At 38.8% G+C, this 18,683-nt stretch overlaps 1 protein-coding gene across 1 annotated transcript in view; it reads left to right on the top strand.

The window, feature by feature from the left end:
* The window catches only part of GALNT9 (polypeptide N-acetylgalactosaminyltransferase 9), a 161,667-nt gene extending 145,337 nt beyond the window's left edge, over positions 1–16,330 (top strand). The window contains exons 9-11 of the mRNA XM_069794957.1: positions 1,998–2,093; positions 10,772–10,939; positions 11,681–16,330. Of these exons, the coding sequence (XP_069651058.1) occupies positions 1,998–2,093; positions 10,772–10,939; positions 11,681–11,827 (411 nt within the window). The 3' untranslated portion in view covers positions 11,828–16,330. The remainder of the gene's footprint in view (positions 1–1,997; positions 2,094–10,771; positions 10,940–11,680) is intronic.
* The last annotated feature ends 2,353 nt before the right edge of the window (positions 16,331–18,683 follow it).

The raw sequence follows: 18,683 nt of genomic DNA, 5'->3' as shown, positions 1-18,683 counted from the left end.
CCTAATAAAATGCTGGATCCGAATGTGCTGGAAATGTGTAGACGTTTCAGTTCACCTCAGCTGTCTGGATCATTTCTTCCTCTTCTGTGAACCAATCAAAACTCCCACATATGCCTGACCCCAGTCTTTAAAGGAGTCAGACATGCCTTCTGTAACTCTTTAAATCTCTATCGCGTGCCTGCAATGTAGGGACTGCTGTCACTTATGACTGTGAACGGGGGCGAAGTTCTCAGAGCTCTCCTGCTGCATAATGTTTTTAAGATTCTGTTTTAATTGTCTACATGAACTACTATTAAATTCAAAGGCAATATATTTTCACACAAGACAACGAAATGGACATTATTCCTTTCTGTTCCTTTTGATTGACTTCATATAAAAATAAGTCGAGCACTTCAGATGTTGATACAAAGTGCAACTTTTATTGCATAATATCACTTTGCATCCTAATATAACTATCCCTGGCAATAACTGAGGAAAGACATTTAGTAAATTCAACAGGAGCTATTAGTAACTGTCAGCTCCGAGAAGGCTGTTAACTGCGAAGAACATTGGCAGAACTGCCAATGTTGTGTCAATTATACCAGACAGTTAGCAAGCTGGGCTCTAAAAAGAAGTTTGTTTCTGTTGAGTGGTCACATAGAAGGTTCTTGAGTCAGACAGGAAGTTTAGTGATGCAAGTATCTAATTCATTAAAATTTATAATAAAATGGAGCCACACAAGCTATTTAGCTAGTATAAACTGGCATAGTTCACTTTCAGTCTTACATGCCCATAATGAAAAAACTAGAGGCTTCATCCTAAATGACATCAAGCTTGTTATTAAATACTTTCTCTTCTGGTTATTTTCCTGGAGGAAAAGATGTCTGGATTTTAGTGAGTTTAAAGGAAAAGAAATGTATTGAGTAGATGTGAAACAGATTGAAACAGTAGTAAAAATATATTTCCTAGTGACTCAATTCACATTTTTTAAAGCCATGTCATAAAGCTGTCTTCATCTTCTTTAGCCTTTATAGTACCCGAGTCATAAACTAAACCTCCTGAAATTTAACTGTTGGTGAGCCCCCTTATCCGATCAGATCCCCTGTTATGCTCATACACCGTAATACGAAGGATTATTTACTGATTTTTCCGACATCTCCTGCAGCAGCTATTTCTATATTATGGGGGTGGCCAGACAAATACTGCACAGTCTAAACCAAAACTGACCTGTTGACTGTTTCAAAATGTCCATCTAAACAACTTGTTTAAGATACCTGTAAAATTTTTCTATGTCCAAACTATGTGTGTAATACTTCTAGCCTGAAGAGAAAGGCAGGCCTGAAATTTCACAAGACCTCCAGCCCGCTTTTATAGACTTGTAAATTCTTCTTGTCTGGGGAGGCACATGAATTTTTCACTTCATTGGATCTCTGAACCCACACTTTAAATATATTGAAAACCTTCCAACACTGCTTATCATTGCTGTATCCTTTCACAACAATGTGCTTTACGTCACTTCTGTACATAACCATATACTATGTTCTCAATTCAAATAAATTTTTTTCACATGCTTTTTTTAGTTTTATATAACCAATAGAAGCAAACAAAAGGGTGCCACATCCAACACCAATCCTGGGTAGTTCCTATGCCGTTTGGTGAAGTCACATTCTCAATATATAGGGTCAAAATTTATATTTACACAAGGGTAATGTGGAGCAAAATTTGGCCTGGGTTTCTTAAAGTGAATTTTATGGGGGTTTGATCTTTGAGTAACTGCTAAAAATATAACTCTGACCCAAGGTCTGTAAAGACAGCAGTTGTCCAAATAATGTCTTTTCTTGTAGCAAATTCACTGTTGGCATCCTGTCATATCGGGATAATAAGCACGTGTTTCTCAGAGAACAGTTTTACATACTAGTTGTTTCAGTAGCTGTAGTGCAGCTAAGATTTAGCTAGATTGGACTTGCATCATACAGATTAATTTCTAATGCAACTTTTTCTTTCTGATCCGGTTATAGGTGCGTAACAGCAAAGCTAGTGGCTACTGCTTAGATCAGGGAGCCGAAGAGGATGACAAAGCAATCCTTTATCCATGCCATGGAATGTCCTCTCAGGTAAATGGTTAAAATCCCATAATTAATGAGAAACCTTTAACTTAAAGAATTTTCAGAAGAAACAAAAAGTAATTTGGTGCATTTGAGTTGAGTTTGGCAGTACATTCCTGAGCTGCAAAGGAAAATATGTGGCTTTACTCCAGTCTTTTTGGGTGCCCTTTCCAAGGCTGTTCAGCATATGAATCTATACATCGAAGGTGCCAGTTAGGAAAAAAGAAGAATCATGATAATTTGTTTTAATAACAGAGCGATCCACCGCAGATTAATGCATTTAGACAGTTTGTATGAGTGAGAAGCTCTTCTCGTTATGACTTGACTTATTCTAGGAATAGTACCTCTTTAAATTAACTGTTCATTGGTCCAATAGGCTCCTGTGAAGAAATGATTTAGCAAGCTGCTGATGTGATTCCCCAAGTAGGCAAAAAGTTAAGCACGTATTTAACATCAACTTCAAAGGGAATTAAGAATATCTTTTAAGTTAATACTTTTCTAAAATAGAAGATTTCTCTTTTGTCAGTCCCCATGCATATTATTATTTTCTTACAGATGTCTGAAGATTTAAAAATGACATTTCTTCTTTCCATGTGCATAGTGATGTTACTTGTTTTTTAAATACAAGTTGGATATTATTTAAATCCAGGACTTGAGCTTCTTCTGAAATGTAATTCTAGTTTCTTTTGAAGTACCATCTGAATCAAAACTATGTTAATGAACATTCTCATGTGTAAATAAACTCTAACTTTATCACAGACTTAACAATTATCTAAAGTTCAGTTGTATGTATATTGATTTGGAGTCCTGGCGCATACATCGTCATGGAGGCATAACAAGAGTTGCAAAATATAAGTATTGCCTATTGTGCTTAATTGCAAGCTGCTGAAGAGTCATACCTTATTAGAGCAGTGTGATAGACAGTAATTCCTACTGACAAAAGGTCCTTTTGGCAGGATCATTATGGATCATTTGGCTGACACTTTCCTAGTAGAGGCAGAAGGAACAGCCTTTGAGTCAGGTAACAAAATAGTGTTGCTTAATTAGATGTAAATGAGCTTTCCAAGAAGACTGTAGTTTGAGATGTCAGGGCACTCAGAGTTCAGTCTCTTGCTCCATTCTGACCCGAAAGTTACAAATTTAAGTCCTTCTAGAAAGTCCCTGTTATTGTGCTAGCATTGAGAAGAACAACGAAACAAATAGTTCTGCCTGTAGTTTATTTTTCAATTTAAGCCCTTAACCTACTTGTTTGCCTCCATGACTCCTGTTTCATAGAATATGCTTTGACCTCCAGAAGAAGAAAATAGATGAGGGCATAAGTTACTGTGAATTTATTGGAAAGGAAGTGCGATGTGCCCAGCTTCTCGTGACTAACTCTAGTAAATTTGGGGGCATAAAGTAGCTCGCCTCTCACATCCAGTTCTGACCAATTTTTTCCATTAAGGAACAGGTCATTTTCCTTTTAGTAAGATGTAAATCTGTTGCCTAGTAGATGATGCCTTTTGAATTGTAGGCCCTATACTTGACACTGGGCAGCTCTTCTCAGGTGCAAATAACAATACACAAAGTATTTACTGCCCAAGAAGCTGAACTTGGGCAGTGACCAGTTAAATCTCTTCTGGCTCACTTCTGCTAGAGGTCTTCAGTATCCTGTCTATGTGCATTTTCTGGAAACGCCTGAAAAGTAAAGTCTAAAAACAGCATTACAGCCACAAGCTAGAGGCCTTTTGTTACTGGCACTGTATAAATGCATAAAAAGAGAAAGTCACTTCTCCCAAACCCTTAAAATCCAAAGCATCCCCTGTGTGTGAGAATTATAAAAGTATGGGAAAGGCAAAAAGTTAATCCACCAAATCATCCTGCACACTTTCCGTTCCCTCTTTTTTTAAAAAAAAAAAAAAAAAAAAAAAAGGAAAAAGGAAAAAAGTTTTCATTCTGCAAGAAACACCAAGCAGAAGGCAGAGGCGATGTTTTATCTAAGTTGAGTATTTCACAGACAAGCATGGGTTGGAGCCACTCAAATGCAGCCAAGTTAATTAATGATTACACAGCTGGAAAACTTCTATCATCTCACCACAATTTACAAAATTAATTCAGTATGAGAACCACAGCTGCACAAACCCTAATCAAGGATATTCAAGCACATAGCATGAAAGGTGTTGACAGCAAGCATTTTAATATATTAAGTAAACATTTTTAAAGCCCCTTTTCTAATCAGCCTGGGTGAGCATAGTTGTCTGCTATGTTTAGCTTTCAGTTTCTGACATTTTTTCATCTCAAGCATAGGGCATAAAATACCCCTACTGAATTGAGATTTGGGTCAGTTGTACATGCCCTACTGAATATAAGAGAATATAAACATGGAACTCATTTTCAGCAGTTAGGTTATCACTGGTGCTTGATATGTCCTACCGGTGTGAAAGCCTCTCACTATTCATCTACAGTCTTGTTTGTTTTTCATACTCTTCAATTCTGACAAGCAAATTACCAGTGATTTTAGTACACACATGATTCCACTGAAACCAACAGAAGTCAGTCAAGTGTTTAAAGAAAGCTGAGTTAGGAACAAGATTACTGTTCATCTGTGATAAAATGTTCTTTTCTTCTACTTAGCCTATTTCCCTTGCATATTGCACACCTCTGAATGGTGTTGTCCTTCATTACCAGTGAAAAATAAAAGCGCTCCACCGTTACTGCTCCATGAACAAAATGTCTTTTCCTATGTGTATTCTCAAGATCAGTTTTTACCGTGATAAATCACATCTTTTCAATGACATCAGCTTTTAAATTTCTTTAGTCAAACAGAGACAAGCTCTTCTATGGATGCTCTGGAATGAATTTAGCCTGAGTTTACATCAATTTAGCTTAATGAATTTGACTCGAGCTAAGTCAGTGTAAGCTAACGGGAATATACAGGCAAGGTTTTGCATCAGTCTAAGCTGATTTCAAAACTCACTTTACAGAGAAGTAGTGTCATTTTTATCTGTGTTCATTAGACCTGCAGTTTGAATCTAACCCCTTTCAGGAAAAAAGGTTTGCAAATACTGCTGGGAAAGCAACAGGGAACAGTCCAGGGCTAGAGAAAATTCAGAAACTAAGCAATATATTGGGAGTCTTGAACTGCCTTGCCTCTGCATGTGGCTTGTCTTGTACAATCACCTGTAAAGCCCACTGGTTCTATGGCACTGCATAATACCCTTTTGCTGTAAAACAAATTTAAAAAAAAAAGGGGGAGGGGGAGGTAGACAACATAACCCCCCAAAAGTGGAATGTGTTGTTCTGGAAGCTTCTTAGAATGGTTATAGGACACACAGGTTTTGAACCATGTGAGACTCCCCACTTACACAGCCTCAGTGGAAATATTCACTGTCTCAAAGTCTGTCTTGAATGCTGTGATGTGGAGCTGATTATGTGGCATATGAAAGAAGAGGAGAAGTTAATAAAATAGCATCCTATGATCACAGGGCCGTGGTGAACAGCCTCCTTCTCCACCCTCCTCTCTTCCCTTTCACACTGAGAGAAAGGGGAGGCATGGCAGCTGTGAAAGTGAGAACTCCTTTGGCATTGAGATCAAGCCGAAAGAAGGGAGATCTCAATGTTCGCATTCCTGGAGCTCGCAGCTTCGCAAACAGATGGAATAAAAGGAGATGAAAGGCTTTACTTAAACTTGCCTGAGGGCAGATATTTAACATTTTGCTTGGTAGAGCTATGGTTTTCCAGAGTTGCACACTGGGTAGCAGGTGTGATTGCTTAGAGCAGGGTGGATGAAAAGGTAGTTTCTTAACTTGCAGGAAGCAGTGGGTGAGATTCTGTAACCTGGAAGTTTGGTAACTTGTGAGCCGTTTGTCTTGTGGTGACAAGTATTCTGGACACTTAAGGTATTTCAGATTCCTGTATAGCTCGCTGTTGCAGTTGCTACGTCAGCTTACAGCCTACCTTAACCTGCAGGGCTGAAGGATCATTAAAGATTTTCTTTTGCTTGGAGAACAACAGTGAGAGATAGGGGTTAAATTTAGTGTGGAAAGCTACCAGCCCCATCTGTGTAACTGCTTCCTACAAACAACTACCTGTCGTTATTTTTTGCTTTTTTTTCACTTGACTGGAAATTAGCAGGAATGGATTTTCTAAAGTAAAATCCTTCTGTTAAAAGCTGGCATTTACTTATCACATTGATGCTCCTGGAGGATCACCTTCCATAGGTAGCACCGCTCACTATTTTTGAACCAGATTTGCTGGTTTTCATAAACAACCTTTGACATCTTTTCCATTCTGCTCAGATTTCTAAATGTTGAAGGAAAAACTGTCCTATGTTATCATAGGTACAGCAGATAGTATTGGGATTAGATCTTGGAGCATTTAATAGAGTGCTTAGTTTCAGTGTCGTTTATGTGGATCCTTCAGCTCTTCTCAGATAAAAGAGAAAAACGGAGCAAAGGTCCATCCTTTATGTGATGTATAAAACTGCTTCTGTTCTGCTGCTTGCAATGGGAGTGTGTGGATACCTAAGGTTCTCAGCCCACCAAGACTTGCACAGGCTTTTTTTTTTTTTTTTTTTTTTTTTTTAAATGAACAGGATTGCATATTCCTTAATAAAGGGGACTTTGTCATTAGATTTTGGCTGGCTGGCACTGGGAATGGATTTGGTGTGATGTATCATGCCCACAGTTCTAATGCAAATTCACAGGTTATTTCTTTTTCGGTATGGCAGTGGCACTTAAGATCAAATTTGAACACAGCAGGTGTAATTTTCACAATTTCATTGACTCTCTCAGTTTCTGCTTTCTAGTCTACAGTAATAAGCAACTTACTTTAATGCTTATTTTATTTTCACAGTTTATGTTGTCTCTAGGAAGTTATGATATGGAGTCTTTGGAGGGAGATGTTATTAATCATATAGTAGTTTCCTGAACCTTAATTTCTGGTCTGATTTTGCGGAAGCAGGCACTAAAGCTTTACTATGTAATATGGTCTGAACTGATAATAGTTTGTGGGTGGCTTTTTTAGAATTTTATTTTATTTTACAATAAGCCTAAGTTTTTATGATTGTTGGAACTCTTGGCAGAAAGTACAGATTCAGGAAAATTAAGCCCATGGTGTTCTGTTTGTCTCGTCATTGTACAGATAGCAGTTTCTTGCACCGGGCCATCTCTGACTCTGTTGAGCTGTCACACAATTGCCATTTTCAACACTGGGGATAGTTTAGAGTTAGCATACCTTCCGCTTGTAAGGCCTAAGCAAAAATGGTACTTTCTGCTTTGAAAGGCTTGTGTATAACAGTGCCTTTCCCAAGTTCATGGCTGCTGTGATGCAGAGCACATGCAATTCTGGCTATTGAGATTCTAATGACAAAGAATATTTTAAACCATTTTAATAGTGGTACAGAAAATGGTGCTCATCTTAAACCACAGGAAAAATTGATCCTATACTACAAAGCAGGTAGCTCATTATAAACAGTGGTTCTGATTATCTAGATAAGGCAAAGCCAACCAGGATGCTAGGTGGTATTTTGGGACCTGGAGAGATATAATAAAGACTGCAAGATGAACACATTTCCCAGTCAGTGTAAGTTTCAGCGATGCCTGCAGTTCATTTGAACTCGGCTGAGTACCCATTAGATACAAGAAGTGTGAAATACACAGGCAGGTTTTACTTTCAAAAAAAAAAAAAAAATTATGGGGTTTTTTCTGTCCTTTATATGGGAAAAAAAGAAATTAATTTGTCCAAGCTGGCAGTCCATTCACATTTTGAATCACTTTGCTTGCTTGAGCTTCTTTCACGTATGTCCCCCATACCTTTATAGTCAAAAGCAAAAAAAAAAAAAAAGAAAAAAAAAGTGTCTCGATTTAGTGTGTATAGACAGTGCCTCGACAATGACATTGTTCATACCAAGGAGCATCCTCATGTGGTTATCCCTCTGCTTTCTTTGATGTAGACTCTGTTCTAACTCTGCGCTTCACATGATTGCTCTGAACAGAAGTGGCAGGTGGGAAAATGAACACATACTTTGTCAAAGGGCATCTGGTCTGGGAGCGAGTAGACCATGTTCTTTTTACCACCAGCAAGATATGATTATTCACAGCATGATTCTTCTGAGGTTAATAAGGATGGCGGTAGAAAGCTAGGCTCTAATTTGAGTTTTTTTGATTGACTCTTAATGATATCTCAGGCACTGGTCACTAGCATCCAATAAATGGCAGGCACTTCTGACCTTCCTTCCCTTTCTTGTTAAGTAATTTCAGCCATATAACAGCAATAAGACCAGGCAGGCAGTGAATTTCCTGGGTGATAATTGCATTTCTTCAGTGGCTCAGATCTTCACTCTGCAGCATCCAGCCTCACAGCGTACAAGCCAGGTAGCTGACTCCATTTTGCAGTCTTTTGGCACCTGGGTGCTGCACTTGACTACTTCTAGGGTAAGGAGCACAAAATATTATGCGCTGGTGTAATGACTCTGGATTTAAACACAGAAGAAGTGAGAAGTCGATACATCTAATTTGATGTATTGGCCTGCTGCCAAATTAACATTGTGCATTTTCACGTTAATGTGCTTTGAAATCTCCCTCAATAGGCTCCCTCAACCATTCTAGAAAGTAGCAGTAATTAAGGGGTTTACGTATTAATTTTTGCAACTTATGAGGACTCCATCACTATCGTAGTTATCTCAGTGAAATGTGATAGAGAGTGAGCTGACAGAGCCCCTTTTCCCTCTAAATGAGCATCCTAAAACCACCATTAAGGCTTTGAGGCTTTATTAGAATACAGATTGAAAAAAATCGTAGTAGAGAAAAATCAGATCTGGAAGAGGCAGAATAAAGGGTTTGAAATCAACCTTCCTTCATCAAGACTCTGTTCTTCAGGCTTGCTCTCATCCAGCAGTTCTTCAGTGGCTTCTTGGGTTGCGAGAAACTCTTCAAGGTCCCCAGTGTATCCCTAGGAAAAGCTTTCTTTTCCTCCAGTGCCTTGAGATGTGGGTTTATGCCTGCTGCCTGCTCTCCCAGGAGCTTGCAGGCTCCGCGCCGGCTGTGTCCTTTCCTGTGCATGCTGTGTGGGAGGTTGCGCCGTCCCAGCAAGCTCGTAGCACTCTGAGAAGGAGCAGTGTCACCCTCCTCTCTGACCCAAAATGTAGCAGTGTGAGAAGGCAAATGGGCAGCCACCCTCTACTTACAGAAAAAGGCTGCTATGAACAAAGCAAAACTGTTCTCTTCCATCGCAAATTTGTATTGTGACAATTAGTCCTGATTCACAAGACCCATCTACAGATATTCTTTAGGTCTTTAAATATTTTCCCTTGGTCCAATATTAATGTAATAAAATATATTCTGGCATGCTGAGATTACAGGAGACCAATTTTTTTACCTCGCCTTCTGCATACGGATTTTTTTTTCGAGGGCTGTTTTACTGTGAATGACTTTAGGCAAGTGAAATCATCACTTGAATTAGAAGAAAGGTTAAAAAAGAAATTACTCTTCTGTAAAAATTAACATGCATGATTGTGCCTAAGTTTTTTTCATTAAAAACTCTCTCTAAAATAATAAATGGCCCTCACCTGAAGCCTCTAATTACAGCCAGTAGCATTTACCACATCACTAAATTACAGAACAGTTAAGCCTTGCACAAAACTGAAATATCGGAGTGTGGTTCTTTATTATATAAGCCTGAATCGTAGAATGGTTTGGTTTGGAAGGGACCTTAAAGATCATCTAGTTCCAACCCCCCCCGCCATAAGCAGGGACACCTTCCACCAGACCAGGTTGCTCAAAGCCCCATCCAACCAGGCCTTGAACACTTCCAGGGATGGGGCATCCACAACTTCTCTGGGCAACCTGTTCCAGTGCCTCACCACCCTCACGGTGAAGAGTTTCTTCCTAATATCTAATCTAAATCTACCCTCTTTCAGTTTAAAGCCAATACCCCTTGTCCTACCACGACATGCCCTTGTAAAAAGTCCCTCTCCAACTTTCTTGTAGGCCCCCTTTAAGTACTGGCAGGCTGCTGTAAGGTCTCCCTGGAGCCTTCTCTTCTCCAGGCTGAACAACCCCAACTCTCTCAGCCTGTCCTCATAGGAGAGGTGCTCCAGCCCTCTGATCATCTTCGTGGCCCTCCTCTGGACTCGCTCCAACAGATCCATGTCCTGAAGCATATGTTAGCAAATTTGCTGTTATTTCCCTCAAGGTTTCTTTTTCTTTTTTTTCCTCTCATATTTTTGGATACTGGTTGCATAGTTGGATTTTTTTAAGTTACATTTATTTACAAAACCCAGTTAGACTTGTTGCTATCAATAGCCTCTAACAGAGCTCTTAAGAACAAACTGCATGGCAAATTGACATCGTGTCCTTGTTAAATCAACTCCTGCTGAGTGGGTATGATTTACATATTGATTACTTCACTTTCTTGATTGCCCTTTTGCAGTGAAATAGTGTGTAGAGAATGGTGGGGAGCAGAGGTGTGAAAGAAGGGAATATTGTGTCCTACAGAGACCCTATGTTGGTAAAACAAGTTTCCCAAGCTTTGCCCTTGAACAGCATGTGCTAGACTGGGAAGGTCCCAACATGCAGAAGGACAAAGGACTCCTTACCAGCACTTGGGGCAGAAGCTGGCAGGGAAGGCAGCTGCAGGTCGGCTTTGTGTCCCATCGCTGGGGTCCCTGGGGCTGCAGTTAAAAGTCTTCCCCTTCCTTTCTTCCCCAGCTTGTCCGCTACAGCTCTGAAGGCGTCCTGCAGCTGGGGCCACTGGGCTCCACGGCCTTTCTGCCTGACTCCAAATGCCTCGTTGATGATGGGAAGGGCAGGACACCAACTCTGAAGAAGTGTGAAGATGTCCTAAGGCCAGCACAGAGGTTCTGGGATTTCACACAGGTATGGAAGGAAGATCTCAGGGAGCCTTGCAGACATAAATTGGAGAGGAATGCTGCTCTAGAGAATACTTAATGAAAAACAAGGAGGTCTTTAGAGGGCTATTCTAGGAATCCCTGCTTATGCCTTCTAGAAATAGTCAGATATGTTTTCCATAGGTCATGTGTTATCCAGGAATTTTCTTATATTATTACTAGGAATTTTGGGGTGTGCTTTCTATGAATTTTTAGTTTTCCTTTCTTGGACATTTCTCAATTTCTGTAGTGATTGTCAAGAACATACTTGTAAATTTTTTTCTGTGTCTAGGAATTTTTGTTTCTAGAACTTTTCCAGGATTTTTATAGCATCATTCTAGGAATTTTTAGATTTAGAGCTTTCAAATAATTTTTAGGACTTTTGAAGGCATTCTTACAGTTTCTGGGATTTCCTGTATCTTGGGGTCTGTAGGGATTCTCTAATACTTTTTAGAGATTTTTCTAGTGACTTCTGGGAAATTTTCGAGCAATTCTGAAATCTAGAATTATCAAGAAATTGTTTTGGCACTTTGTATGGATTATCGAGCTTCTCCTAGAAATTTCTAGCACTTTCTAGGGACTTTTATCACTTGATATATACAAAACTTTCCAGGCATTTTGTAGTGCTTTCTGGGATTTACAGATCTAGCACTATTTTTCTTCTCGTCTTTTCACCTTTTCTATTCCCTCTTCTGATCCTTCTTTTCTTTTCTTTTTTCTTTTTTCTCAGAATGGTCCAATCATCAGCAGAGACACTGGCCGTTGTCTAGAAGTGGAAATGTCAAAGGATGCAAATTTTGGGCTCAGATTAGTTGTACAAAGGTGCTCGGGGCAAAAATGGATGATTAGAAACTGGATAAAACATGGCCGACATTGACTGCCGAGGCTGAGAAGCTGCCTCTCCTGCCGATGTCCATTGCTCTGTGTGCCATATCTTGCAAGGCATTTGTCTTAAAGCAAATTAGTTTGAACTGGACTTGGCTCTCAAGCATCCTCCATAGTTGGGCATTGAAAGGAAAAAAGAAGAAAAAGAAAAGCAGACAAATACACGCCCTATTTGACTCTTCCTTGCTCCAGTGGATGACCTGGGAAGCTTAACATGAGTTTTCTGTTGATTTGGAAATCTTGTGAAGACCAGGACACAACAGAAAAGTGGGTTCCTTGAGCTCTCCAAGAGGAATTAATAGACAGATGTTTCTATGATGAGTTCAAAGGAGAGATCCCAATACTGCCTCATAAAGAGAGTTCTCTGATGGGTAGCTTTTTAGCTTTAAGTTATTGACTGGTGCACAACTCCTGTGGTGAATAATCATGTGCCTTTTTTATTGTACTTCGTATTATAGGGGACTGGAAAAATCCTACCTTTTCAGCATGTCTGGTTCATTGTACTACACAAGAAGATCTGTAAATAACACTGGAAATATAATATAATATATGATAAATTTCAAGGTTGATTTAGGAGTCTCTATTTCTAGAAAGAGACTGTTCCGCAAATGTTTACAGGTGGTTCTCAACCTTCAAGCTGATAAAAAGCAGCATTTTAGAGACCTCTTCTAGTTAGACACAGGTAAATGTTGAATAGGTAAAATAGCCACATGCTCCATTATATTGCCACATTTTACATTTCTTGGCTGTAAATGCATCACAATATAGCACTTGCATATTTAACTCTTTCGAGGAAGTAAATGTCCTAGTAGATGGATGAATTTCTGGAGGCCTCAGTTGTCCCACAAGCCCTGAGTACATAAGTGCAAGGTTCCCATCCTGCAGTGCTGTGCATGCAGGTGCACTGTTGTGTTGTTCCAGAAACTGCCTGGAAGCTGGATACTCATTACTTCTGAAAATAAGTTGACCGACTTAGGTGCCATCTGCGGAATTTAACAACTTGCATCTTCCATTTTGTTATCCATCCTGTGAAAAAGTCAAATGTGAGCAAATACGCTTTGTGAGCACTGTCTAGACAAATCTCCTGAGCAAACCAACAAAGTCTTTTCAGTATTTGAAAAACAAACAAAAACCTAGTGATAAGAGAGCAAATTAGAGCAAGAACTAGGTAGCATATAGAAATACTGTTACACTGAAATATAAATATTTTACTGTAGTTGACCCATTGACAGCATCTTTGTGAACCTGAATTTAATAATGTATGCAGTGGTTCATGCAGTATCTCTGCACAGGTAGCCAGAGCAATGACAAGGCCTTATCCAAAAGGCTGTCAAAGTTGATGACCACTGTCAACATCAGCAGGCTTTGGATGTGGGTCCATGGCAGACAGCTTTTCATTACAGAAGATTCAGTCATACTGAAGGAGAGACAGAGATGGTATCTGTTAACTTCACTATTTAATATTTTATAGTAACTTAAAAAAAAAAAAAAGTTTGTTTTGTTTTACTGAGCCAGGAAAATAGGTAATTGCAGACACTGCAGTACCGTGAATCTTGGCAATCTGTTTCTTGAAGAGCTTTTGCCGTTCCTATTTCAAGGCATGCTGAACAAACTACAACGGAAACAAAGTTAATTTTTCAAGGGCATGGTATGTAATAAAATATTTACTTTTAACATGCAAAATCCATCAGTTCTTGTCAACTTTTGATTGGTATCTAGAGAGCATATCGCTATATTTTGCCCCAACTTTATTTTTGAAACAGAGTGTGCACAATGTAATACAAAGCCAATTCTCCTGGAGTTTATTTGTGGCTAATTGCTGATCTTTATTTATGTCACATAGATCAGGTTATGCATGAATATATACAAAAGAATAATTCTGGGTGAGATTCTAAATATAAAAATGCTTAAAATTGCGTGTTTATGGTTAGTTGAATACAACCTCTTGAACAGTGTAATAAGACCTGCAGGGAGAGGTAGCATCTTTAAAAAATCAAGCAATAGAGTAAAAAATCATGGACAAGCTCAGTATTCAGGCCTTCCTGCAGGTCTTAAACAGGTAGGAAGCTTCAGGCTAAATATAGATTGGGAACAGTTGCCCTGCATTTAACTTCCTTATGTTAACCTATTAGACAATTTAAAAGGATAGTTACCATCTATTGAGCAGGTGTTGAACGCTTTGTACAGGAGTTCTATTTGTAAGTGACTTTTCATCTTCTCTCCAGATACAATTTCTCCCTTTTCAATTGTATGAAAGCTGTATTATTCTTTTGTTTACTCTGATGGAGCTTCACTCCTTGAAATACTTGGCTGAGGGAGGTGAGAAGGCAAAAGAAAGGAAAGACTATTTTATTAGGTGAGCTTTTTGGAGAAGAACATTACAGGTCATTTACACCGTTTGTAGTCTTTCCAGTGAGCAAGTGCTAACTATTTTATATGAAAGTGGCTGGAAGTTGAAAGTAATTATATATCAGTGTGACTACTAAATGCCTATTAGAGTATAAAGTTACTGTACTGAACAGAAGCAAATATGCCACATGCTTTCCCCCCCCTCCCCTTTTTTTTTCCTTGTCTTGAATTACCAATCTACACTTGATCCTTGGTTAGCAATGGGGCAGCAAGCCTTTCAAATCCTAGGTAAGTGAAAAAGAAAGGCTGAATATTTGGAGGAATACGGGGTTTTAAATTTACCTTAAAAGAGTATTGCATTTGCATTTTAGGAGCTTTGAAGCTGAGAAGACCAGATAGATCTGTGTTTACTGGCAAAGATTTCAAGCAAGCATGACAACCCTTCACTATGACACCACCATAATGAATGTGAATTGGTTGTCTTGGAATTTTGCTACTACACGTTTTCAGTGCCCAGTGCAAAGCATTTGAATGTGGCTACACCGTCTATCTGAGAGTGGTCAGTCCTGGCAAGCTTTGAGTGCAGAGGCCACAGGCTGCAGGAGGCTTGCAAGAACCAGACTTTCAGTATAAGAGGGAAAGCGGATTTTTGTGATAGATGAATGGCTCTGAGATTTACAGAATAACATAAAAGAGTTCAAATAACTCTTAAAGTTGGAGTTGGTATTTTCTGTGATTGTCATTTTTTTAAGATTTACTGAAGCAATTTCTGATATTTGAAAAACACATCTGTTGGATTATTTTTACTTTAGTCTTTATCTGTATGAACCACTGCTTTGGCTGTGGTATTAACATGGTGACTCTGCATGTGAGAGGGTCTTAAATATTCTCTCATAAAAGGAATAATAATAAAAAAGCCTTGAGTATTATCTGTTTTAACCAAAGTCAATGGGTCTCTTGTCAGTGTTTCTCCCCTTAGTAGAATCTGAAATCCTGCTTAATGCTGTTTCAAATTTTCAGTCATCTCCCACAGTGCAGCAGTCCAGATATTATGAAAAGTATGTAATATAGTGTAAATGTAATATGCCTTGTAGAGAAAATTCAGATCAAAATCTTCAATTGCTATTTTGTTTGATTTAGGAGATTATGGAGTTAAATACTAGGTCCTAGGACAGAAGAATAGAAGGTGAGAAAGAACATCAAGTCTAGTACACTGCTGTCAAAGGCAAACCAGTAAAAAAAAATACTTCTGTAAGCATGTCAAGATCCCTAAAAATTACTTTGAGTCCTGTGGGGAAAAAAAAAAAAGCCCTTTCTCCTCTGAGAGCTATAAACTTTATTCTTGGCTTGACTAAAGCCATTTGTTCCTCAGCCAAAATAGTCCTCTGGCTCCTGAGGTATGCTAACCTCAAGTGGAAAGCAACTAAAAGAAAGAGCTAAAAAAGGTGTTGTTGAAGGACCCAATGGATTCCCCTGCAATTACATAAAGATCTATATAGTGCTCATCCATGAGGCATGAGAGCTCTTCAGGACTATTCCACATCCAAAAAGCTAAACTCTGGTTCCATAGAAGTGATCCAAGACAAAAATATGGAAACAAACAACAGGTCTTCATACATATTCTGAAAGTGTTGAACTATGTATCTCATTTCAATGAATAATTTGGGGCTTGGTGTGTCTGAAGGTCAGGCCTTTGCAGTCTTTGTTTATATTTCTTTTCATCAGTCTGCCTCTTTAAAAACTGTGGTCTAGTAGATGAAAACCTCACTTGCCATGTGACAAGGTGTGTAATCTATCTGACACAGGACAGCTGCAATTTTAAGTACTTAAGCCAGAGCTAATAAGGTTTAATGAAATAGCACCGGTCCTAATCTGTTCCTTAGATCAATTACACAGCATGTAATTCCTTCAGTATCCAGTATTCATTTGAAATGGTTCATTAACAGCCATACTAAAGCACATTATGGCCTGTTTCGGGACCCAGTGAGTTGGGCTGTAGGAAGAACTTCAATAGAAGGTGGAGTTCAGAGGGAGTTTGGCATATTATTATTCAGTTAGGACACAAATACCTTTGTTTTTTTCATGAAAGGCTTTGGGATGAAGAACAACTGTCGGAATTCACTTAATTAAAAATATTTCTAGCAATTATGTTCCATTTTTGACTGCTGCTATTTTGACTACCTGCTCCTTACTGCTAATCGAAGTCGATCATGAGGTTATGCCACAGACAAAAGATGGTATTGCAAATTAGAAGAACTAGCTAACAAGCTGGAGAGAAACCAAGGAATGATCAGGTCTTCACGTGTCTCTAGATCTGGATGCCACCAAAGTAAACTTAATATTATGTTCTCTCTGGGAGGAATCCCAAACTTAACACATTTTTGCATTGCTTCATCAGGAATACCTATTCAAGAGACCACTGTAGTGTGTACCTCTAAATCTTATTTTGCGGATACAATTTGATTTTTGTGTGTGTGACATTACTGGACTTAAGGTGAGAGCTGTGATTACTGAATGCATGGAAAATACATTAATTGGCACCATGGTCTACTGCAGTATGTGCGTCATGCATTTATAGATTCCTGTGTGGCAACAAAGATATTCTTGAAATACTAATGCACTGAGTGCATTCTGCTAAAGATGGAGTCTGCTTACCTAGTGAACTAAGGAAACTCAAGGAGTAAATACTGAAATTATATAGTTAATAATGCTCAATGAATTTGGCACAAAATGCATCAATATTTACATCTTCTAAAAAATGTAATGAATTAGCTTTAGGTTCTCTCTTAACAATCTCCCTGTTTTACTCTGATAACTTGTCCCTATAAAGGTCTGGGATACTTGCGCTGTGTGAAGACTTTAGCTGTGTCTTTACAATGCCCCAGCCATCAATGGCATTAGAAAAAGAGATATACAGTGACCTCTTCAGTACATTGTAATGGATTTTAGAATGGTTTCACAAAATACATTGACGTATATTACAAAAGCGTTAATGATATGTAACTAAAGGTATTGAGCTCATGGGTTGCCCTAAGTAAAAACAATGTTTTCCTTGGCCAAGAATATTTAACTTATAAATACCACAGTGAAGCAATATATGGCAACCTGATTCTGAAGAACAGAATTTCTGAATCAACAGCACTCTTCAAAGACGTATAGAAGCACTTATTACTTTTCATAGGGTTACAGTTTTCTATTGGCCATCAACAAGTATTGCGCAGTTTTCAAACTCTTTGTGATAGGTTTAATTAAAAAAAATAATGCAGCAACTAGAATGCAAGTTGTGACTGCTAATAATTTTTCATTATGTGGCACATCATCAAATTAATTTGTATTTACACTTGAAAAGTTAATAAATTACTATGCATTTTACTGCTGACATGAGCTGCATTTTTTTATCATTGTACATTTGGACACCTTGTATTAAAATTCAAAGTTGTCACAGGAAGGAAAACTAGAAAAGCAAAGTATACATGCATTTTAAAATTCAAATTGCACGTAATCTGTTCTGAAAGGTAGCCCATTTTTGAGATGAGCACAGCACTCTGCAGCAGACTGCAAGCTGTTCTAAAGTGGACGAGCTCTGTGCATGTCAGAGGAGATGCACCACCACACACTCATTAGAGACTTGGCTCCTGAGTGTGCACATCCAAAACTAGGCTGATAACAGTACAGACTACGACTGCATTGCGACTGTCAGACCTGAGGGGAGGCTCCTCTTGCCATCCCAGTACAAAGACACACTTGCGTAATGCTTGCAGGTACCAATCCACACAGCAATACAAGCTCTGTTCTTGTATGGGCCTGCGGGATGAGTAAGTGCTCCACAGGAAGCATTCAAAGATGGATTAAAAAAATCCCCATAAAAAAATTCTGACCTTGCAATCCCCGTTCCTGGAATCATTGAACCATGGGGAACAATATGCTATCGAACCACAGCCAGGAAGCTGATGATGAAAGTGTTCTCTTTCTAGGAGTTTTGCATTGGAGTTATGTTTTAGCTGCTCAAATGTGTAAGAGCACAATTGATCTGTCATTGATGCGTTACTGTTCTGAAGAACACAACCGAAGAAACAGAACAACTTATATTTCCCAAATCACCTAGTTAATACAAAGGACTGAAGGATATCCCACACCCTGTGACCTGACCTATATCAACAGAGAGGCCAGATTTGCAGATGATGTAAAATGTCATTGCTCTGCTGCAGTCAAGGAAGCAGTGGGAACTATAGTAATTTATACCATCTATAGACCTGGTCTGTTGCAACTGATGATATTGCTATCGACTGGATTTTTTTTTTTCTGCTTCCAAAGTCACTTTTATCTGCCCAAAGGCAGTAGAAAGGGGATATGAAGTGCTTATGAACTCCCTTCTATACTGTCATACTTCCACCAGCAGTCTATACAGCCCAGCTCCTCATCATTGAAAACAGTCAATAATTGATGTTTAGAAGAATGAAATAGGAGACAGGGAAAACGTAGAATGATCCTTTCATCAT

The sequence above is a fragment of the Haliaeetus albicilla genome, chromosome 10, assembly GCF_947461875.1.
Source record: "Haliaeetus albicilla chromosome 10, bHalAlb1.1, whole genome shotgun sequence".
Lineage (NCBI taxonomy): Eukaryota > Metazoa > Chordata > Aves > Accipitriformes > Accipitridae > Haliaeetus > Haliaeetus albicilla.
Note: the sequence above shows the minus strand (reverse complement) of the source record. Positions and strands in the feature narration are given on the sequence as shown.